This window comes from Crocodylus siamensis, chromosome 1 (assembly GCF_052110815.1).
Source record: "Crocodylus siamensis isolate JL-2025a chromosome 1, ASM5211081v1, whole genome shotgun sequence".
NCBI classification, from domain to species: Eukaryota; Metazoa; Chordata; order Crocodylia; family Crocodylidae; genus Crocodylus; species Crocodylus siamensis.
In genome coordinates, this window is record NC_143395.1 from 205,026,306 (window position 1) to 205,049,190 (window position 22,885).

The 22,885-nt window shown below is 46.5% G+C and overlaps 1 protein-coding gene across 1 annotated transcript in view; it reads left to right on the forward strand.

The window, feature by feature from the left end:
* The window catches only part of BUB1 (BUB1 mitotic checkpoint serine/threonine kinase), a 60,226-nt gene extending 43,761 nt beyond the window's left edge, over positions 1-16,465 (forward strand). Inside the window, exons 15-25 of the mRNA XM_090053293.1 lie at positions 375-456; positions 1,187-1,367; positions 2,478-2,562; positions 9,013-9,107; positions 9,612-9,752; positions 11,217-11,332; positions 12,177-12,338; positions 12,566-12,723; positions 12,815-12,992; positions 14,275-14,381; positions 16,172-16,465. Of these exons, the coding sequence (XP_089909419.1) occupies positions 375-456; positions 1,187-1,367; positions 2,478-2,562; positions 9,013-9,107; positions 9,612-9,752; positions 11,217-11,332; positions 12,177-12,338; positions 12,566-12,723; positions 12,815-12,992; positions 14,275-14,381; positions 16,172-16,367 (1,501 nt within the window). The 3' untranslated portion in view covers positions 16,368-16,465. The remainder of the gene's footprint in view (positions 1-374; positions 457-1,186; positions 1,368-2,477; positions 2,563-9,012; positions 9,108-9,611; positions 9,753-11,216; positions 11,333-12,176; positions 12,339-12,565; positions 12,724-12,814; positions 12,993-14,274; positions 14,382-16,171) is intronic.
* The last annotated feature ends 6,420 nt before the right edge of the window (positions 16,466-22,885 follow it).

Below are 22,885 nucleotides of genomic sequence, written 5' to 3' on the forward strand. Positions count from 1 at the left end.
TGTGCACCTTGAGGCAGATGGCAGGGAAGGAGCCGGTGCTGTACTGCCACAATAAGGCTTGGGCTTCTCGTGGGTTTCACCGCCGTCAGCACCTGGCACGCCAACAAGTCAAGGTTGTGGGTGTTTTTGGCATTCTGTTCTAACTGCTCTGTGGTATAGCTGAAACCAAGTTGAGTATAATCGTAGTGACTCATAATTGCATGGCTTCCCTGGTGACTAGGGACAGATTTTTATTAGAATTATTATTATATCTATTGAGACCATTATAAGCATCTCTGATTCTTAACTTTCAATGCAATTAGTCTGTAATTCTCCATTCTGGTTTCTTGTGAAGGTTCTACTAAAAATTATTTTTAAAAAGCAATTTCTATTAGTGTCCCACAGCATAAAAACAAGACTGCAGAGGTCGGAGCCCTTGGAAAACGTCTCTCAACTGCATGTGCTGCACCATTAAAAGTAAGTACAAGCTAATTTTAACAAATATTAGGGGATCATGGAAGTAGTTTCATTTATTGGACTATTTGTTCGTCTGCACATTGTTCTTTCAATATCTTTCCATTCGCTCTACGCTCATCACACTCATTCACCTACACATACAGACTATAGTTTTACAAAGCAATTGTCATTCATTATTATATTCTATACTAACTAGCTCAAATCACTACACAGGAATTCTGGTCTGCTATTCCTGGTTTTCCTCTCCATTCCGTCCCACAAAATTCATAAGGATTAAATTTTGAAGCTGTTGGCTATAACTTCTGTTAACACTGATGATGGCTACCTCTGAGGATGGTCAGCCATATGCAGAGCTCTCAGGTTGCTTTCTGTATGGATAAGTCCAACAGTGCTTCCGTGACTGATGTAGTTAAGTGGTGGCTGTAGAGCCTCACTAAGGTTGCTTTTTTGCCTTTGTCTATATAGGTAAGCTTGGGAATTAGGCAGGATTCAAGAGTTTTCAGATGTTGTCATGGTGGCTTCTCTAGCAATGGGAGGCTTTATTTCTGTCTAAAGGATGTCAGAACAGACCAGCGTTTCCATTTGTGATTATTTGTTAAAAACATTGCTGCTTCAGGATTAACTACAAAAGTATGGGAAACTTCTGCATGAAGAGTGAGCCTTGCAGATTTATTTTAACTACCTGAGGAATGTTGCTTTGTTGTTGTTTTTTTCACCCTCTCTTGTGTAGGAGGGCACTCGGACAACAGAGTTCTTGATGGACGACTCCACAGGATGGGCTGTACCGGATAGCAATAAAACATTGGCACTTAGTCCAAATAACACAACAGACTTTGCACATGCTGCCCAGCTTGCTTCAACTCCATTTAACCATGTCCCAACATATTCATGGCAAAACGTTGAGGACAAAGGTAAATAAACTGCTTTAGAAAATGGTGTATGCTTAGTATGCCATGTCTAATTCACTACTGCATCACTGGTCCCATGTTAAGACAACCTACCATCAAGTTTGTGAAGTATACGTTTATGTACACAAGTGTAACAGTATTACAGTGTTAATTGTTTTAGTGGAAGAGCAGGGAGCATGAGTCCACAGTGCCAAAGTTCCTGAACGATTTATAATTTAGACAAGACAGTTTAGACATGAAAGCAATGAGTCATGCCATCAGAGCTCTTGTTTTGTGCAACTTCCAAAGGAGCCTGCAAAGTGGGTATTTAAGCTCTAAATCACTCTTTTTGTGGTTTCTTCTGTGAGCATCTTTGGGCTTCCTGCATACCTGCCTTTCAAATGCTGTCTCTGGTAAACAAAACTCTTACCTCATCCTCCCAAATCTCTTAGCACTTGATCCTTCTACTATGATTCTTACACACCACTGGCAGCCTGCTCACAGCTACTGAGCTAAACTTACCATCACTGGTTTGTTTATATCTACCATAGGGGTGCCAAAGATGCAAGCCACAGGCTGGATCCAGCCTGAGACATAAAGCACTCATTCCAGCTGCTGTGGGATCTGTGCCTCATGCTTGTCCTGATCCAGGACATGCAGTGCACATGGTGCCCACTTCAGCCAGTCTGGGACTTGCGTGGTACCCACAGGCATCAAGTGCAGCGTGGTTCCCAGATTGACTGGAGCAGGCATCATGTGCAGTGCAGTCCTTGACTAGCCAGCGGTGGAGGATGTCATATTGTAGTAAGGACTCTGGAACAGGCACCAGGTATAGTGTGGTACGCAGTCTGGCTAGTCCAGGATCTGCTGTTGTGTGGTAGATCCAGCATACAAGAGAGAGGAGGGGAGCTTATGGGCCCTATCTGGCCCATTGATTGCCCCCTGCTAACACTCATGCGGCCAGCAGGACCAGGTAAGTTTGCTCCAGTCTACAGCAATACTGTATGGTTTATTGACTAGTACACACAGCTGCTCAAAAGAGGTACAAGCTCACATTCCTGTTGCAGTCACTTTGCATGGGTTTTTCACTTTGTCTGGTTTATGGAACAAATTTGCCATAAATATGTATTTCAGAAAATGCATTGCATGATGGTGGGAAGATAGCTTTGGATTGTTCTGAGGAACTACATATGCAGGCATCAAAAACCAGTAACTTAAGGTACAGTATGACATCCAAATTTTGAGGTTTCACAGTTTAAGAATGTGAATAACACTTTAGCAGAGCTGGGAGCTTTTATCCTAGTGATTGATCCTGTAAGTCAGGAGCCCCCCCCTCCCCCCCCGGCCACAGCCTTGCTGGTGCCTCTTGTCTCTCACCCACAGCCCCTTCTCCCCCAGCCCTGCCGGAGGGCGCCCCCAGCTGCCAGGGCTACAGACCTGGGTTCATAGCCCCCTGCTGTGGGCTTGGGCAGGCTAGCGCCTAGCTGCCACATGCACTCCCCAGGGCAGGGGGGGTACCCCCCCGCCCCCATCTATACCCAGGGTAAGCACAGGTTTCAGGCTTGAGGTCCTGCCCTGCTTCCCTCCCCCAGGGCTTCTGAAGCCCAGGTGGTGCGACCCAGGACAGCAGGGCCACAGCGGGGCTCTTTGCTGCTGCTCACCACCCTCGCTGCCCTGGCAAACACCTTGTGTGCCTGCTGTTGCTTCAAGGGGTGCAGCCCTTCGCCACTGGCCTCACATGCTGGGGCAGTGGGGGAGGGGAGCAGTGGTGAGGAGATTCCCGTGCAGCTCCACTGCTGCCTGCAGCACTGGGTCATGTGCACTGGGCTCTGGAGCCTCCGAGGGAGGGAAGCAGCGTGGCAGGGAACAGCAGAGCCGTGTGGAGAAGCTGCTAGCCGCTGTTTTCTGCTTCCCTCCCCTGGGGCCTCCAGAGCTTAGTGGGCATGACCTGACACAGCAGGCAGCAGCGGAGCCGCACAGGGGTCTCCTTGCTGCATCTCGTGCCCCACTCCCCCTCCTCCCCAGGCCTCTCCCCCCGCTGCCTCAGCGATGTGCCTCCTATGCAGTGAGGGCAGCGGTGCAGGGCTGCACCCCTCAAAGCAGCAGCAGGTGCAGAAGGCACGTCACCAGGGCAGCAGGGGGGCAAGCAGCGACAAGGAGATTCCCACGTTGCCCCACTGTCCCCAGCCTCATCAGGTCATGCCCACTGGGCTCTGGAGGCCCTGAGGGAGGGAAGCAGGGTGGGAACTCACAGCCTGCGCCTGCCCCAGGTACAGATCTGGGGGGGTGTGGGTCCCCCCTACCCCCCAGGAGTGTGTGTGGCAGCAGGGAGCCAGCCCTCCTTCCCCTCTCCCAGATGAGCCACCCACAACTCTGTCCTGCTCCCCACTGTGGCCCTGCAGCTGTGCATTGCAACCCTGGGCCCCAAGGCTCACCTGACTGGATAGCAGCCTCAGCCCTGCCCAGCTCCCTCCCTACAGGGGCCTCAATCCCCCTCCCCCCTGCACTTACCTGCTGAAGTTGCTCTGCAGGCTGCCTGGGGCCATATGCATGACCATGCACATCGCGCCCCCTGCCTGACTGCCCTCCTCCCACTCCCTCCCAACTCCCTGTGGGCTGGAATTCTGCCAGCCTGCAGGGAGCTCATGGCAAAATCTGCAGGTTTGTCTTGTAAAACAAGAAATCCACATTTGCCTCTGGTCAAAAGGTAAAATCTGTGGGAAACGGAAAACCTGGATCCCTGGCAATAGGTCACACCTGACTTTTGTGTCAATGACCACCAGGAGCACAGTGCCTGGTGCCACAGGAGATGAAGCTTTTGTGGGCTGGAATGGGGATGCTCAACATTTGGCCCATGGACCAGATCCAGCTTTTGATGCTGTCATCCGTCTCTCAGGTCTCCTCATGGGTCCAAAAATTTGTCAGCAGGGGAGTAGTACCACCAGTCCCCCACTGCCAGATTTCCAGACCTGTGGGAAGTCCTGGCCTCTACACACTAGATTGAGGCACAGGGCCTAGTACTGGTGCCTGGGGCCAGACACACCACTGGACTAGAGGCAAAGAATAGTGGCAATTTGCCACAAAGGTTGCCTGTTGGTGCTAAACTCTTCTAACCTCCAGAACACTAAAGCAGACTGTCTCTATACTACAAGTGGGAGGTAAAGGACTTGGTTCTCCAGGTGATTTTTCAGGCTAAGGTTGTCCAGAAATAGACCTCTTTTAACCCCTTCACGCAGCTACCTTGATACTACTCCAGGGGACTTACCAAGTCTTCCTTTTAGAAAAAGAATCTACGGTGCCATTAAAAACGTAGTTCCTGTGTCTCTGCTGGTATTATTTTGGACCCATGGTATTGTGCTGATTGTTCTACCTTTCTGTGAGGCTGACTCTCCTAGTGGCAGTTAATTTGGCAAGAAGGGTGGATGATAGCCAAGCCCTGACTGCAGATCTCTTTACAGACTGCCTTCTGTCTAGACATAGTTTCCTAGAAGACCGACATCAAGTACCTACTCAAGTGATTGCTGGATTGTATCTCAGTGTCACAGATCAGCCTTCCAGGCTTTCTTTGAAAATCATACTCCAGAGCTGAGACATTATTACATGCACTTAATGTGAAAACAGCCTTGTCCTTTTACTTACACAGGACTAAGCCTTTCAGAAGGTCTCCATAGTGAGGGGTCAGAATATTGTCCAGTGGGATATCTGAATGTGTGGTAGGCTGTAAATGAGACTGCTGAGGTAGAACTCAAATACTCAAGAGCTTTTTCTACCAGACCTCAGGCAATTTCCAAGGCTTCCCTATGCAATGTTTCCATAATTGCTTTCTAGGAGGAGGCCACCTGAAAGGGGGGTGGAGGGGTGGGTGCAGCCTGGAGACCTTAGCAACAGTGTCAGGAGTTATAGGGAATGCCAGTTGGGCAGTACTGGCCTTGGAGGACTCAAAGACCTGCCTCCAGGTGTATGGGAGCTGCTTTGGAGTTGTCAGAGTATCCATATACATCCTCAAACGCTTGCAGGAGAAGAGTTCTTTCCCAGAACTGGAGTTTTGGATGTGATTTACACATGCATATCCATGTCCTGCCCTTCTTTCCCTCTTCCTTGGAGTCATGGGCCACTTTAAAGGCATGATGGAATCTGATCCCTAATCCCAAAAATCACACCTCCTGCCATGCCATACTTGCACGTGATTTCGGGACCAGAAATCAATTCCCAATTGTGCCGTACTTGCCAGTGCCAGGGAAGCCTGGGTTTATGGTTCTGAGCTCCCTCTGTACCAGCAAGTTGAAAGATGGTTGTCTGACAATTGGCTGATTGTTGGCTTGGCTGAGGACTATGCTGGGGTCTAGAGTCAGCCCCAGTGTGGTCCTGTGGGGCTGACAAACAGCTAATTGTTGGCTGGGTCCAGTAACTGCATCAGGGCCTGGAACTGGCTCCAATGTGGACTGCCAAGCTGAGAATCAGCTGATTTTGTTGGCCTGGTGGAGACTGTGCTGGGGCCAGTTGTAGACCCTGGTGCAGTCCTGGACCCAGCCAGCCACAGCTGCTTGGGACGGGGTTCAAAGTCCCCAGCAGGGTGGGATCAGAGGCTTCTGCCAGGAACTTTAAACCCCATGCTTGGCAGCTCTGGCCTGGCAGCCTAATGTAGCAGGAGCTTCTGCTTCTCTGCACTGAGCTGCCTGGTATGGGGTTTAAAGTCCCAGAATGAGGGAGCAGTGACCTCCCCATGCTATGCAACAGTGGCTGGGTAGCCTTGTATGGGTAAGCTTCAGTTTCCCTCCACCACCAGCCTCCGTTCTCCCATGCACAGCTGCCCACCAAGTGTTTCTCAGCACAGGGTTTAAAGCTCCAGTGGAAGGACCCGTTGCTCCACCCAACAAGGGACTGCCAATCAGCTAATTATTGGTAGGGACCTACTTAATTCATGATTTTGCAGAAACTGTGAAATGGGAATTATCAGCGAAACCTGCAAAATTAAAAAAAAAATTGTACTAAATTAAAATGCTGACTCCCCAGTGGTCCTCATGGCCTTGCAGCCCACTGGCAGTAAGGGAAGCTGCCAAGATGGCAATTGCTGCCCCTTCTCACCACCCCCCCCCCCCCCCCCGCCCCTCACTGCTGATTGGCTGAAAGGGCTGCCCATTGCAGGGTCGCATGATGGATAACCCTCTATGCTAATCAGTGGCGAAGGGCAGGCTGGCTGTGAGTAGCCCACAAAAATCCCTTTCGCTCGCTGCAACTTTGGTTGATCACTAGCCACACATTTGAATTTAAGTCACCATATTAATGAGCCATTAAAATGTTCTTAATAGTATGTGGAATATTTTTTATGGTTTGTTCCCCGTTTTATAGCATCTAAAGTTTGGGGCATATGTAGTAACCTTATTTGTGCCATGATTAGCATGTTAATTGTGGCATGAATGTAATGTGTAGAGGGGGCCACACACAACTTAAGCCTCTGCAGCTGTGGAACTTGGTGCCGAAAAAGCATGGTGCCCTTAATTCCTTCTGTGTGAGGCCCAAGAAGTGGTTTACTCAGTGCAATCCAGCAGTAATACTAAGGCAAAAAGCCTCTGAGATCTAGTGCAATAGCACATATGCATAAGAAGGAAGTGTATATGGATAACACATCTTTATATTATTCATATATAACTTATTTTTCTTTTCCTTGACAAAGATACATTGGGAAGAAAGCCTTGTATAGGACCAAATGTTCAGTTACATCTCTAAATGTAAAATGCTAATGTGTGTAATGATGCTGTATTGCTGAAAGACAGAAATAAGATTGCACTGAAGAGGTGTTATGTGCCTTAATTTTTATTTCTGGCTTTTAGATGTTAATTTAGCCCCCACTGGAATTCTAAAAGTGTATTGAGGCAGCAAAGTAAGTTTAGATGGGATATGAGGGAAAGTTCCTTACTGCTAGGGCAGTGATGCACTGGGAATAGATCACCCAGGGAGGTAGGAGAATTTCCTCCATTGGGGGGGGTTTCAAGAGGAAGTTGGATACGAATTGTTCAGTGATGATTTAGGATTAGCAGAGGTTAGAGCATATTATGAAAAGCAACAGTTGGAAAGTCCATATTTCCCTACTACCCCAACACGTGCCCTTTCCCCCAGAAAGATCCTCCCACTGGATTGCTCAAACTGAGAAGAGCTCTGCAGCCCAAAGCAGGTAGAAATAGAAAACTGCTCAGCAGCAGGAGAATGAAGCAGCACTCCATAATTGGCTAGTTATAAAAAAAAATGTTTTAAAGGGGCTGTGAAGTTAGTGGAGGGCATGGTATGACAGGAAAAAAAAAAGAGTACTGGTTCTCCAGCTGGATGTGATGCCTGGAGTTGTTTAGGTTCTTAGGCTGAAGTACAGAGTGGAAAGCATGTTGTTATCCCATGCTTATGAGCTTGTTCTGGTCATCACAGGGCATGTCTACATGTTCATTAATGCACTTTAGGTAATGCTCATTACCTATTGTACTTCCATTGTGAAGTACTAGAAAATGCGCGTTAGCCTATTTTAATGCACATTAGCTAACAAGCACTTTTTTGTGATGCTTTAATGCACATTAAAATAAACTAATGTGCATTGAAGTCCACATGTAGACACTCCCATATTAAACCAGAAAGAATTTTTTTCCCCTCCTGATGCTACTGGTGTCTGGGTCTTTTTTTCACTTTCCACAGGAGCGTTGAGTGTTTCTCACTGCCAAGGCTGGGGATTTGGACTGGTGTGTTGACTCTCCTGCTGGGACATAAAAAAAAAAAACCCCCAGAGGTTCCTGGCTAAAGCATCTTGCTCCTTGGCTTAGGGACAGACCAACCACCACAGTTGGGATCAAGAAGGAATTTTACCTGTCAGATTGGCACGGGCTATGGCAGGGGTTGCTTTTCTTTCTAGTGGAGGGTTGCATGGGCTTCCTCCTCGGATCTCATGGGCGGTTTTGTAACAAACTACCTCCTGTTTTTGTTAAGGCAGGATGTTGACAGTGCCTTTGTCTTCTTTGGCCTCCCACTTTTCCTGTGGCAAGTTAAAGGGTGCCTTTGGTGCTTTAGGCATTATGCCTCTGGTAGTTTTGGGTGAGGATTGTCCCTGAAGCTTTTAAGAGGCTAAGCAAACACTTGTCTGGGGTGGCTTAGACAGTAGTTTTGGACTAGGTGATCTCCTGAGCTAAGTGGAGAGCTGCTACACAGAATAACCCAATGGATATTACGGAAGCATCATACAGGAAAATAAAGCCCTAGTTTTATTCTCTTACAGTAAAGATATGCTATCCTTGATTGCTTACAGATTTGCTCTTCGGAATGATGTCCATCTTGATAGGTGGGACTTCTGCTGTATTCCAGAAACCCCATTTACAACTGTTCAGCAAAGAACTAATTCTGTGGTTCAGCAGTTGGTGTATGCAGATACTCGTTTCACTCCGAACAGTTTTTCTTGAATCATAAGCAGTTTGTAGTGCACTTGTGCTATGACCATAAAAATGTATCATCTAAAAGTAAAAAAAGGAACCCTAACAAATGTCTTGAGATGTTCATATCAATCAAAATACCAATAATAAATTATTGACATTGGGACAACATTTTTGTTACTCAATACTTGTATCTCTTTGGGGTCTGGAGAAGGCCAATGCATTAGAACTACTCTAACTTAATGTTTTGTGCATTAACCATGTAGCCCAGTTCAGGAGAGGGTCCATGAAGAGTCATTCAGTGCTCAGCAGACTACTATATGTGCAGAGAACAGACCACACCAGAATGTTAAAACTCCAGGTACTACATATGACCAGTATCTTTCTTTTGTCAAAACTGAGATTGAGGCTTTATGATGTACTTAGCAATGTTTGCTCATTCACACTGGAATGAAATGTGCCAACAAGCAACTGTCTTGTACTTTCTCTAAGATAATTGTTGCTTGGAATAGTTACCCAACACGTGTAAGGGGGTATGAGAATGCACATCCCATGCATCTTGTGTGGGGCTGAGAACCCCCAGTTCCACAGATTTCATAGGAGCCTGAAGATTTTCTCTGCTGGATCCAATCCAGTCACCTGGCTTTAGCAATGCTTGTATTTTCAACTGGTAACACCTGTTTATTCCTTCTTTTGGACCCCCGACCCTTAAACCCTACAAAGTTAAATCTTTAATAATCCAAGTTAAGACCAAGTAAGAAACCAAGGTAGATAATGTCACTGAGATTTCTCTAAGCTAAAAGATTAATTCCTCTTTTTAAAACTACATTTTGTATTCAGTTCACAAATTTTTTCTTTCATAAAGCCATTGTTGAGAACCCATGGGACGAGGGCTTAATTTGCAAACTCTTATTGGGGCTGTCTAAACCGCTGAGTACCTACTCCAATACTTTTGAATGGAAATTAAACCTGCCAACCATCAAACTGAAGAACGAAATTGGCTTGGGTAAGGACTTTCTAAAGCTTTTTTGCTTTAAAGTATTCATTGTACTTTGTCTGAGAATCAATTTATATATAAAATTTAATATGTACAATCTTAGTCTTCTGAATGTGTTTAACAAAACATTCAAAAATGGCTCCCAGATTCTTTAAACAACCCCACCACCACCACCACCCATATTTTAAAAATTTGATCCACTTTAAAAATTATTATATTCTGGTGGGTATCTGCCATTCCTAGTGGAAAATAAAAACCAGTAAAAGACTTGACATGGAAGTTTAAAAGCTTTGTTTCAAACAGATAGAAGTCCCACTTAACAGACACTGTTTTCAACAGTAATTGTAGAGTAGTAGGATGGCTTAGGTGCTAGTAGGGCTGTCAAACAATTTAAAAATGTTATCGCAATTAGTTGAACAATTAAAAAACGTAGTTGTAATTAATGACAATTCTAATCATGCAGCTAAAAACTCAAAATTATGTTCAGAAAAACTCAAATTATGCAAGATTATGCAGGTATTTTGTATGGATGGGGGGTATGGGGTATGTGTGGGAATTTGTGAAGGTGTGGGGGGCAGTGTGCACCCCTGGATTTGCGCACAGGGTGGAGGTGGGTTGCCTGTGCCAGCATGCAGCTCCCAGGGTAAAGGCAGTAGGACACAGAAAGCCCCACCTCACCTACGCCCTGTCCACAAATCCCAGAGGCATGTGCCCACTGTGCCTCCCCCAGGGGTGTGCACAGTAGTAGAAGCTATACTCCCCCCAGCTCCCTGGATGAGCCACCCACAGCTCTATCCCATGACCCATCCCAGCCCCAGGGCCCAATGCTGGATGGTGTTTTACATGCTGCCAGGCTGCATTCCTGGCCACGTGCAGGCTGCAGGTGCTCATCTTTGTCTGTGTCTATGTGCACCCTTCTTTCCCTGCCACCCTGCTTTTCCCCTGCTGCAGCAGCCTGGAGCCTGCACCTGGGCTGCCCTGTGTTCCTCTGCGCTGTCACCAGTGCCCCATTGGGTAGCCTGGAGGCAGCAGTGACTGTGGTAGAGCGGAGTCTGGGTGCAGGCTCCAAAACACTGTGCACAATTAACGCGTTAAAAAAATGAATGCAAATGAATTAACACATTAATCATGTGCATTAATTGTATTAACTGCTATTGACAGCCCTAGGTGCTAGTTTTTACCTTTCAGGGGATGCTCCTTGGAATCTTTTTAGTTTTACAGAGTACTACTTGAAAATACTTTTTATTTTGGCTGAAACCATAGGAAGTTCCACAGAACTCTCAAACTCTTATTCTTACTAGGTAGGGTAGGGGACTGATTTTTTGGTAAAGGAATTTATACACTAAAGCAATAATTTTATATTCTCCAGTCTTAATGTAACTGTCCAGTTTATTGTGATTAGAAAGCTTTTGTGTAGAAAAATTTGAAAATGAAACTTAATCTGTTTTATCTCATTTACATAATCCTCCAAAGGTTCTAACGCATTCTATGTGGATTGCTTACTGGGAGAGGGGGCTTTTGCATATATCTATCAGGCTTCGGTCCTGGATGCAAATAACCCTAGAAATAATCAAAAAGTAATATTAAAGGTAAGTGACTGTAGTCCTAAGTGTTTTATCTAAGACCTTTTACATGCTTGTTTTACTGAAGTCCTGCAGTAATTTGGCCAGTAAATTGAGACTTATAATTAGATGGACTCTTCAAAGCCAGATAAAACCGAATTTAGAAATAAGATGCTCCTGGTCATTCTTATGCCTTCTCTGCGAGACTGAAAAGCCCACTAATATCTGGTGATGGTGTCCCTATGAATGTATCTAAAAACATTAAGAAAATCAACTCGATTTTGTGTGGCATATGTAAACAGATTGAGATCCCTAGTTTGTGGCAAGAATGTGTTTTTTCTGGTCTTTTGGAAGATAATGCGCAAAAATGATTAAACAAAAATATTTGTTCTCTTTAAATATAGTATTTTAATCTGATAGTCATCTTTATGTATTTAAGAAAATACGTTAGTATAGATTCACTTGAGCATCATCACTGGTTTTAATAGCTGATATGGAAATAAAAAGGGTTTTCAGTTCTGTATTGGTTGGCTCCTACTGTTCCTTGTTACACCATTTTGCTCTTAAGTAAACGGTGTATTCCTATGTATGTGCATGTGTGTACCTGCAAGAGACATTTTATTTTAAAATAATATGGGTTTATAGGTATATTGTTGTGCTTTAATTAGCTGGAGAACACTTTCAAGAACATTATGTTCAGCTTTCAGAATGGAAATAGTTAATCCTTGACAAGTGTTATAATAGGTCAAGAACAATGGAAAAGAAGAAAATACCCAAATAGGTCATTAATTGTAGGGAATGATCTTACTTTATTTTTCAGTAATATTATTCAGTGCATTTCTCACTTCAGTTGATCTGTTTTTGGTTACAGGTGCAGAAACCTGCAAACCCTTGGGAGTTCTATATAGCAACTCAGCTGAGAGAGAGGCTTCATTCGAGCGTACGCCATCTATACATTCACTTTTACTCTGGCCACTTCTTTCAAAATGGAAGTATTTTGGTTGGTGAACTCTACAATTATGGAACTTTACTGGTAAGTGTACTAGAGCTTATGATCTAAGGAAGTGTAATTTTACTTCCTGAAATAATATACATTAGAGTACACATAAATCTGTTCCTTCTGTCTGTTTTACAAAATTTTATTGCAAATTTAATAGCTAATACTTTGTTTTGCAAACATAGGACTACAGTTCATGTTATAGGAAGTTGTCTTTTCATGTGGTTGACATTCTCTTTCTCCATTCTTATTTTTGTTTACAGAATACTGTAAATATTTACAAAAAACTTCCTGAAAAAGTGATGCCTCAAGCACTTGTATTCTATTTTGCCATAAAAATTATTTACATGGTGGAAGAGCTCCACAACTGTGGAATAATTCATGGTGACATTAAACCTGATAACTTTGTACTTGGAGAAAGGCAAGCATTTCCTTTTTAATACTAATACTACTAATGCCATTGCATCGAACTTGATACTTATGGTGGCAATTGTTTTCTTGCTTAACTGCAGATTTTTGGACAATGACACCTGTGATATAGATGGTCTCTCTCATGGTCTGACACTCATTGATATGGGTCAAAGCATAGACATGACACTGTTTCCAGAAGGAACTGCCTTTACAGGCAAATGTGAAACATCTGGATTTCAGTGTGTTGAAATGCTGACACAGAAACCATGGAACTACCAGGTATGAGACTGTCTGTCTGTGCCAGGGGCAGGCAATTATTTTGGCTGGAAGACTGCTTAATGAGTTTTGATGAGCTGTCAAGGGCCACAAGGATAGCCCCACCCCTTAACGAGTGCCCCACCCCCCATTCACCATCTTGGGAGCTGAAGTCCTGCTCCCCTAACCCATGACCTTTGCCACTGCAAGTCCCTCCCCTTGTCCTGGCAGTACTCCTTTTGGGAATGAGGGTTTGCCATCTTGGAACCAGAAAAATCCCCAAATGATATACTAAAAATCAAACTGACAATAACGTATTTTAATTTTATTAAAAAAAAAAAAAAAAGACTGTCCAGATTTGTGTGCATTTGCATTGCATATATAGAAGTGATTGCATAATAGCTCAAAATTAAACTTGTATATTGCGGGGGGGGGTGAATATAGGGTGGGTGGGTATAGGGTTTGTGGGGGGCTGTGGATATGTGTGTGGATGTGTGTGTATTTAGGGTATGAGAATATATGTGGGTAGGGGAGTGTTTGTGGGGATGTGTGGGTGGGTATGGGGTTTGTGGGGGGCGGTTGGGTATGTAATAGTGAGCAGGGCTCCTCCCAGAGGGGTGTGGTTATGTGTGAGGGGCTGCATGTTGGGAGGGGTGTGGGGTTTGTGGAACTGGATGAGTGGGTGCAGTTTTTGTAGGGTGTGATATGTGTGTGTGGGGGAGGGCTTGTGGGTATCGTGGGGTGTGCATGGGAGCCCCCTCCCTGCACCCTCCTGAGCCGGTCAGCACCCACCCCGCAACAGCTCAGAGCCCGCATACTCTGTGGCACATCCCCACCACTGCCAACAGCGTGCAGCCTCATCCCTGCCTCATGCCTGCTCTGGACTTACCCCGGCGGAAGCAGATCAGCAGGAACCCATGCTCACAGCCCTGACCTGGACCACCATGTGCCTGCTTCGTACCGCCTGCCCATGGCACATCCTGCTGCCCCTAAATTTTTCTAGCAGCATGGAACAGAATAGCACTTAGGTACTTAAGTCCACTTGCATATCTAATTGGTGGAATAGAGTCTAAATCTTTGAGGAGTGCAGAATTTAAACTCAGGCTTGATCAATGTGATCATTTAGTGCCTCAGAATATTTTAAGAAGCCCTGGAGAGAACCTTTGTTCACATAATTTGTCCAAGTCATACGGTAACAAGAAAATGCTTTCACAAAGAATTTGTATAGGAATTTTTCAGATTAGCCTTTTAGCAGGATCAAATCTTTAATCTGAACTCTTTACAGTAGACATCTCTCTCCCTGCAGACTGACTACTTTGGAATTGCTGGAACAGTTTATTGCATGCTCTTTGGCACCTACATGAAAGTGAGAGAAGAAGGAGGGGTCTGGAAAACTGAAGGAGTCTTCAGAAGGTTGGTTTCATTGTGGGGACTAGTGGAGAGTCTTTGTAAAGCCTTCTAAATCTATGGATTTGCCAATTGGAGAGAGGCTCGTTCACAGAGGTGGGCAAAATACAGCCTGTGGGCTGGATCCAGCCTGCCAGACCATTCTATCTGGCCTGCAGGGCCCCTAAAAAAGTTTAGAAAAATTAATATTTATCTGCTCCTGGCTACCTGTCACCCTCCCCCCGCACAATTCTGTGGGAGCTTCTGTAACAGGGTCGGGCAATTATTTTGGGCAGAGGGCTGCTTACCGAGTTTTGGCAAGTTGTCATGGGCCACAAGGGGAGCCCCACCCCCTGATGGGTGCCCTGCCCCCTGGTCACCATCTTGGGATGGGATGTCCTGCCCCTTAATCCCTGACCTTTGCCACTAGAAGTCCCTCCCCTTGCCCCGGGAATACTCCTTTCAGCAAGGGGTTTGCCATCTCAGAACCGGAAAAATACCAGATTATATTCTAAAAATCAAACATATACAGCATTCATTAATTTGATTTTTAAAAAATGTTTTTGTCCTGATTTACATGTGTTTGTGTAGTGTACGTAGAAGTGATTGCACAATAGCTTAAAATGAAGTCTTACTCTTGTATATTGTGATGGGGGGTAGGTATAGGTTTGGGGGCTGTGGGTATGTGGGGCATGCATGCAGGGGACAGATGTATGGGAGTGGGGTGAGGGAGCATGTGGGTGGGTATGGGGTTTGTGGGGGGATGTGTGGGAGGAAGGGTGGTTGGGTTGTGAGTGGGTGGGAGGGTCTGTGTGTATGGTGGGGTGTGTTTGTGGGATTTGCCTTATGAACTCTCTCTCTATTGCTCATTGCACACTCTCTCTCTCACACACACACACACACACACACACACACACACACACACACACACACACACACACACACACACACACACACACACACACACACACACACACACACACACACACACACACACACACACCCCTACTGCTCCTGCCTCTGGGGTCCCAGTGTGGAGCCATGCTCCACAGTCTGGCGTTGCAGCCCGGGGCCACATGGTGCTGGAGCAGGCACGCAGGGAAGCAGTGAAAACCAGGGCTGGGGGTGGGGCAGAGCTGAGGTGGCCTTGGTGCCAACTGCCCCTGGCTCTTGTCATCTTTGACAGGCAGCCAGGAGCAGGTAAATATTTATTTTCTAAATATTTTAGGGGCTCCACAGGCTGGATAGAATGGCCTGGTGGGCCAGTTTTTTCCTGCCTCTGTTCTGTAAGTTTGTTTTGCTTTTGCTTGCAGATATTCCCCTAACAATTTTAAAAAATATGATTCCGGGTTTAAGCACAGTGGGTTTATGGCAGGTTAACTGCTGCAGCATGTATTGACCTTGGTGTAATAAAACCAGCATCCACTGCTTTTGTCAGCTATGGATTTGACTTGTCCTTACTTTCCTGAAAACTGACAACAAGAGAGTATGGTAGTCAAGAAGTTTGACTGGCTTGTTTGACATGTTGTTTAGTGAAATTGTATTGTGCTGCTTTCAGGCAAGGTCTACAGATATTTGAGTGGGAAATATTTAGAGAAATAAAATGACACTGGCCAGTTAAGAAAACATCATGCTGCTTCTGGGTGGGGAGGCTGGAAGGGAATACAGCTACGTATTTGTGTACCATAGCAAGACACTTGTACCTGCTGACTAAGTATGACTTAATAAAATGCATTATTGGAGGAAAGCCATTGCAAGAGGAAGAGTACACATGTGTATTGAGCTGACTTAATTAAGTGCTTGTTTCTCCTCTTCAGGGTTCCTAATGCAGAGCTGTGGCAAGAGTTCTTTCACACATTGATAAACATACCAAACTGCTATCATCTGCCCTCATTAACAGCTTTGCGAGAGAGGCTACGTGACTTTTTTAACAAGTCCTTTGCAAAGAATATAAAGTTATTTCGTAACAGGCTTGTAGTATTGCTCTTGGAGCACAAACGGGCAAAAAAGTAAGTGACTCTCAGTCAAGGATTTACCTGGGAAAGGTCTTCATTCATCAAGTAAATAAGTTTCAGATATCTTCAAATAAAAGATTGTTTTAAAGTTGTGAAGTCGTCTTCAGTTTTACTTCACTTTCTTTTTCTGAGAAAAAGCATGATTCATACATAGACTTTTGAGGGTTATTAACTAGAGGTGCACTGATATATTGGTCCATACCAGATTGGCAGCAATAAAAGAAAAGTTGAAATTATTGGCAATTGGCCTTTTTTTGGCTGGCATAGCTGATGATGTCACCAATAAATGCTGCGGAGCCTCAGCATGCATGTGGTCAGGACTGCAGCCCAGCACCTTGGAGAGCAGCATCTGGCCAGTACGTCTGTGGGGGGGAAGGGGCAATGGATGAGGCAGATCAAGGCCACCATGGTGAGAGAGGGAGTGGGGCCAGGACAGTGCAGGTGCTACCCAGTTGGGGCAAGCAGGGCGAAGCTACAGGCAGCTTATCCAGGGGGGTGGCTCCCTGCTGCTGCGCACACCCCCAGGGAGGCATGGGGAGCATGTGCCCCCCTGAACTTGTGTGTGGGGTGAGAGCAGGCTGCCCACTGTGGACTTGGGACCAGGGGCTGTCCTGGTTCTTTCCTGGGAGGGGTGGGGGAGGCTGTGCTTCACAGGAGTTATGAGGTGGGCTTATAGCTGCAACAAAATTCACCATAGCCCTCCATCTCAGTGCTGCTGTTACCCACCCTGCCCCACCCCACCCTTGCCTGCCCCAGCACTCCGCCAGGAAGATACTAGCACAGCCCCTGGCCCTGAGCCCGCAGTGGGCAGCCCAGCCCAACTTTGCCCTGTGCACAAATCTGGAGGGGCACATGCCCCACCATACCTCCCCTGGGGGTGTGCACAGGGCAGGAAACTGCCAACCCCCCACACCTGTGGACAAGTTGCCTGTGGCTTTGACAACACTGCCTCACCTGGGTAGTGCTTGCCCCAGCCTCACTCCCTTGCTGTGGGGGCCTCAATCTGCCTTCCCCTATGCCTCTTCCCTAATAATCAGCCATTGGTATCTGCCAAAATAATTTTTATCAGTGCCCCTATTACAAGTTTCCCTCACTTTATGCAGTTTTTGCATGTGTGAATTCGCTCATATGCAATGAGCCTTATACCAAGAATTGGTTATATGCAAGGTAAATTCACTCTTATGCAATCTGTGTGGTGGAAGCCTGCAGTCAGCTGCTTTGTGCGGTGCATTGTGGGGGTGATGCACACCAGAATATAGTCTTCTGTGCAGATCTGTGCATCTCGCTTGTTGTCTGTGATGTGTTTCTGTAGTTGCCATCCCCATTATGGTAACATTCACCACCACCCTGTGCTTGTGTGTATTATCTGCTGTTGGTAAGCAACAAAATTGTCTTGTAAAAGTGGTAGAAATGGGTCTGGGGGTCAATACAGTTGAGGTCTTGGAACATATCCCTATTTGTTGCATTGTAAAGTGGGTTCCCTTTATGCAAATTCGAGTTGTGTGCCATTTTCTATGAATGCATGTACAGCATAAAGGGAGGGAAACTTGTGTTGACTTTAAACAAAAACTGCCTTACTTCAGCTGTAGAAGCATATTGAAATCTTGCGCAGTAATCAAACTATATTTTTTTAGGAACTTAAGTGACTGCACATGGTGCTGCACACCATTTTAGGCCATTACTTTGGCCCCATGGGGGGGCGGGGCTGGGGGAGCAGGGAGAAGTTGGGGGCTTGTGCAGAGCCTCCTGTTAGGGTGGCCATCAATTGGACTGTTGGGGAGCACTGAATCTGCAGCTGGAATAAGGCTTTAATTTGTGTCCCAGCAAGGCTGCTGGTCACAAGGCAAAATGATGTATTAAAATAACCTTGCAGAAGCTTAGGCAAGTAGTTTTAACCATATAATAGAAGTGCTGTGAAATATATAAAAAAAAGATTGTCTATATTAAATAATCACTTTCATTGTGGTAACGATTTTTTCTAGAAAAAGCAGCAATTAAGTCTGCTGTGAACCAGCTACAGCAAGGAACAAGATAAGATACAGAGGCACAAAAAGGGTGGGATGGCACAACCTGGGGCAAGAAAACAGATCGGAATGTGAAAGATAACATGTAACCAAGATGAATATATGCAAAAGGGTGGATGGTGACTGGTAAAGAAATCTTCAGGGTCTGCCCATTGACCAAAAGAAAAGGGTTCATGGCCTTAGACATACACTCATAGCCAAACGGCATGTAAATGAATGAAATGCATAGGCAAGTCCATGTTAATGAAGCAAACAGTAAACAAAGGCAGCAGAGCTTGAGATGGGAGGAGAAATAGATGGAACAGAAGGCGGGGCAGAGGTGGAGTGAATTAACAGATTGGAATGTGAAAGATAACATGCAACCAAGATGAACATATGCAAAAGGGTGGATGGTAAAGAAACCTTCAGGCTCTACCCACTGACCAAAAGAAAAGGGTTTGTGGTCTTAGACATATGCTCATGGCAAAATGGCATGTAAATGAATGAAATGCATAGACAATTCCATGTTAATGAAGCAAACAATAAACAAAGGCTGTGGAGCTTGAGATGGGAGGAGAAATGGATGGAACAGAAGGCGGGACAGGTGGAGTGACTTGAGATGACAACTGTAGGTTTCACATAGATACAGGAGAATGGGGATGATGTCTGCATTGTAGAGCTGGACTTGGTGTCTTTCCAGAGATCCGGATCAATAAAAACACTGAAAGCAATTTCCTAAAGGAAGCGCTTGCACACCAGATCCTGTGGTGAATCTCTTCATCAATGTTCACTCTGAGGGAAGTGGCTACTGAGGTAAGGGAAGTACTCAGCTATCTGTGGGTCTTTCCCTCAATACTAATTTGAGAAGGGATCACATTCAAGGCTGATAGAGCACTTCACTTTTCTCAAAGTTGAGAGAGAGACCCAAAGTTTGGTAGGCTGTAGTGCAGGGGTGGGCAAAATTCAGTCCACAGGCCACATCGGGCCTGTGAGGCCATTCTATCCGGCCTGTGGGACCCCTAAAAATTTTTTGAAAATTAAAATTTATCTGTTCTTGGTTCCTATCAAAAATGACAGGAACCAGAGGCAGTTGGACCCAGGGCAAGCCCAGCGGGCTCCTGCAACAGCAGGGCCTGCCCAGCCCTGCCCCTCCAGCTGGAAGCCCTAGCAGGGGCTTCTGGCCTGGGACCAGGTGGCTGCCTCAAGCAGGACCTCAGGTAAGTAGGGGAGGAGCTGGTGCAGATCGCAGGGAAAAGCGGACCCTCCCCCACCCTGTGGGTGGCACTCCCTGCTGCAGCTGCTTGCAGCCCACACGGGGATGTCCCGAGCACACACAGGCAGCCCCACGCAAGTTGCGAGTGGCTGCAGCGTGGAGTGCTAGCCACAGGGCAGGTGAGGGGCCATTTTTCCCTGTGCTCAGCTCCAGCTTGTAATCTGGTCCTGCACTGGCTTTCGGCTTGCCCAGTGGGGCTGCACTGCAGCAGCTGCACCCCTCCCCCCACGAGCACGCACGCACACACACACACGGCAGAGTTTGCTCCAGAGCTCATGCCGTGGTAGGCTGTAGTGAGGCTGCCACCGCCACCTCTCTGCTGCCTAGTGTGTGAGCTCCGGGCAGGCAGCAGCAAACACTGCCCTGTGCGGCTAGTGGGGTGGGGGGGCCACAGCTGATGATGCCATGGCATAGCCCCGACAGATGAGCCCAGGGTGGCGCTGGGCTGAGCCTGGCAGCAGGGGCAGGTTACAAGCTGGTGCTGAGTGTGGGGAAAAGCGGCACCTTGCCCGCCCTGTGGCCGGTGCCCTGTGCTGCAGTCACTCACAGCCTGCCTGGGGCTGCCTGTGCCTGTTCAGGACAGCCTTGCACAGGCTGTGAGCGCCTGCAGCAGCAGTGTGCCAGCCATGGGGTGGGTGAGGGGCCACTTTTCGCTGCACTCAGTACTAGCCCCTTCCCTGCCGGCGAGCAGGGGCTCAGGCCTGTGCACTGCTCCCCATCTGTACTGTAGGGCTGGGGGGCACGGAGCGATGGGCGTGGGAGCACAGGGCCTGCACCAGTGTCCAAGGGCCAGCATAAGCAGGGCGACAGGGATACAGGGTCCCAGCTGGCAGAGGCTCTATGGAGCTGGGCCAGATCCCCTCCCTCTCCCTGCTGGTGCAGCCGGGCTTCACAGACCCCTGCCAGCCTGTGCCCTGCTCTGGGCCCCACCGGTGCTGACCCTGGGACATTAGTCCCAAGATGGTGACCGGGGGTGGGGCACCCATCAAGGGGTGATCTACCCACGCAGCCCTCGACAGCTTGCCAAAACCGGGTAAGCGGTCCTCTGCCCGAAATAATTGCTCACTCCCACCATAGAGAGATCCAGAAAGGTCTGGAGGATTTCCTCAGCCCATGCAAGGATGGTGCAGTTGTCAGCATATTGAAGGTCAAGTGTGCCTGTTTTGCATACTTTGATCATCAAGCAAAAATGGCTCAGATTGAAGAGTGCTCCATATGTTTGATATTTAATATCAGTTCCAGAAGGGAGGTGGTCCTTAATGACAGTAAAAAAAAAAAAGAGAGAGAGAGAGAACAGAATTGGGGTGATGATGCATCTTTGCTTGACCCCAGTTCAAAAGACAAGTGGATCTGTCTCCAACCTGCTACAAAGAATGGTCACAGTCATCTGGTCATGGAGAAGCCTCAGGACCTGATGTGTTTTTCAGGTCATCTAACTCTAGCCAATACTTTCTTCCACAAGTCTTGACAGCCAAAGGCATTTAGTAAAGTCAATGAAGGCCATATACAAGTCCTGATGTTGTTCCTAATGCTTCTTGGACCAGCTGGGCAACAAAGATCATGTCAGCTGTCCTACACGATGGTCTGAAACCATACAGTTTCCAACAGGACTTCCTCAGCAAGAGGTAGAAGATGGTTCAGGAGGATGCAAACAAGGATTTTCCCTGCTGTGGAAAGAAGGCAGTATCTCGATAGTTCCTGCACACACTTATCTCCTTTCTTGAAGATAGTAATGATATTGGCATTCCTGAGATCCATAGTTTCATAGTTGGAAGGGACCTGGGCAGATCAACAAGTACAACCCAGGAGGCGCTACTTCACTGTAAGGGTGGCTAGGCTCTGGAACCAACTTCCAAGCGAAGTGGTGCTGGCTCCTACCCTGGGGGTCTTTAAGAGGAGGCTAGATGAACGTCTTGCCGGGGTCATTTGACCCTAGTACTTTTTGCTGCCAAGGCAGGGGGTCGGACTTGATGATCTGCTCGGGTCCCTTCCAACCCTACAAACTATGACCCCCTGCAATAGCAGGAAAGAATGCTTGTAGTCAAATGACACTGGCTCGGTGATTATCTAGCCCCTGGGTTTTCCTCTTTTTTTCATATTTGAAGGATAAATTTGTGGAGACTCCAGCAGTTCCTTGCCACTAGCCTTGAAGATTTCAGTAGGTATGCCATCTGGTCCAGTAGCCTTCTTGTTGTTGGTTTCCCTGATGGTATGCCAGACTTTTGAGTTGGGATGTTTGGTGAGGGATCCCTTTTCAGGGTGTTGGAGATGGACTTGATGGTGGGATGTGAAAAGGATGGGAAGAGGAATGTGGATAACCTTGAGAAGGGTCACTCATATGGTTAAGTACCCGCATGTAAGGTCCTACAACGAGAGACTGCGATACCTGGACCTCTTCATCCTCCACAAGAAAAGGCTGAGAAGTGATCTTGTGGTCATCTATAAATTCACACTGGGAGGGCCAGTAAGGAATAGGAGATACACAAAGGGGTGCTCTGGTAAAACAGCAACTAAAAACAACGGCCACAAACTGACACAGATCAGATTTAGATTAGACATGAAGAAGAACCTCTTTACGGTAAGAGTAACCAGAATCTGGAATGGGCTTCCAAGGGAGGTGGTGCTCTCCCCTACCCTGGGGGTCTTTAAGAGGAGACTGGACATGCACCTGGCTGGGGTCATCTGACCTCAGTGCTTTTCCCTGCCTACAGCAGGGGGTCAGACTCTGTGATCTACTGAAGTCCCTTCCAACAAAATTTATGAAATCTATGAACTTGCTTACCTCCTCACACTTCAATCCAGCCTTCTAAGCATCTTGAGGTAGTCCATGGTTCCATAGGACCCTGGTTGAATTGCTCCCATATTTAGATAATGGGGGGAGTGGGGAATAGCTCCTAGAACAAGTATTTTTAAAACAATTTTTGGAAATCAGTCAACAAGTAGTTTGTCATTGGATCCTATCAGGATTCTGTAACGCTAAGGATTAATACAATAGTGAAATGTCTTGCTTCTGGATACCATGCAGGTGAGACCAATACTGTATACAGTTCTGGTAGGAATATGGTTTTTAATTTTTGTTTTGCTTTTATTCTGCAAAAATTAGAGGACTGGAGAGAAGATGCCCAAAAATTATTTGAGGTTTGGGAAAAAGATGCCTTACCCTGATACACAGTGCTTGACCTACATATGTTATTATCAAAAGACAAGTGACTTGCTTGGGTCCTAAATGCCTTCACAAAG